Source organism: Nicotiana attenuata, unplaced genomic scaffold, assembly GCF_001879085.1.
Source record: "Nicotiana attenuata strain UT unplaced genomic scaffold, NIATTr2, whole genome shotgun sequence".
Lineage (NCBI taxonomy): Eukaryota > Viridiplantae > Streptophyta > Magnoliopsida > Solanales > Solanaceae > Nicotiana > Nicotiana attenuata.
Genome location: NW_017691267.1, coordinates 4,921 through 5,611, shown reverse-complemented (window position 1 = coordinate 5,611; position 691 = coordinate 4,921). Strand labels below are relative to the sequence as shown.

The 691-nt window shown below is 41.8% G+C and overlaps 1 protein-coding gene across 1 annotated transcript; it reads right to left on the bottom strand.

The window, feature by feature from the left end:
- Positions 1–16: 16 nt before the first annotated feature.
- Positions 17–543, bottom strand: LOC109222504 (the record flags this gene model as incomplete). Its single annotated transcript, XM_019386854.1, has 1 exon — positions 17–543. A coding segment is annotated over exon 1 (527 nt), but the record flags the coding sequence as incomplete, so codon positions are not given.
- Between the last annotated feature and the right edge of the window lie 148 nt (positions 544–691).

Sequence of the window (691 nt, the reverse complement as noted above, 5' to 3'; positions counted from 1 at the left end):
TCAAAGCAAGATTTGCCTCGGCATTGTCATCATTTTGTTTGAAGGCCCTGCCTCAAAATCATTTTTAAAGGTCAAGTGTGACTCCACTGGGGCATTAGCAGAAGATGCTCCAACATTATTTGCCTTTCTTTTAATGGAGTTTTGATAAAGCCTGACAAAATGCTCAGGTGCACGGCATTCAGTTTTCCAATGACCTTTCATGCCACAGCGGTGGCAGTTACCGCTTTTGCCTCTTGAAGGATTGTTTTGAGAACCCATATTGTTCTCTCGTTTGCCATGACCACCATGATGACGACTATTATATCGTCTCTTACCATTGCCATGCCCACGTACATTCATATGGCCATGATTATTATTCTGTCTTTTTCCAGACTTATCACGTCTAGCTCCCATATTCGCTTCAGGAAGCGGAGCTGACCCTGTGGGACGGGCTTCATGATTTTTCAGCAAAAGGGTATTATGTTGCTCAGCCACCAGAAGGCATGAGATCAATTCAGAATACTTTTTAAAACCCCTTTCACGGTATTGCTGCTGTAATACCATATTTGAGGCATGAAAAGTCGTAAGAGTCTTTTCCAGCAAATCCTCATCATTCATAACTTCCCCACATAATTTCAATTGGGAAGTTATTCGAAATACAGCAGAGTTATACTCACTTACGGTCTTAAAATCTTGCAACCGTAAGTGCATC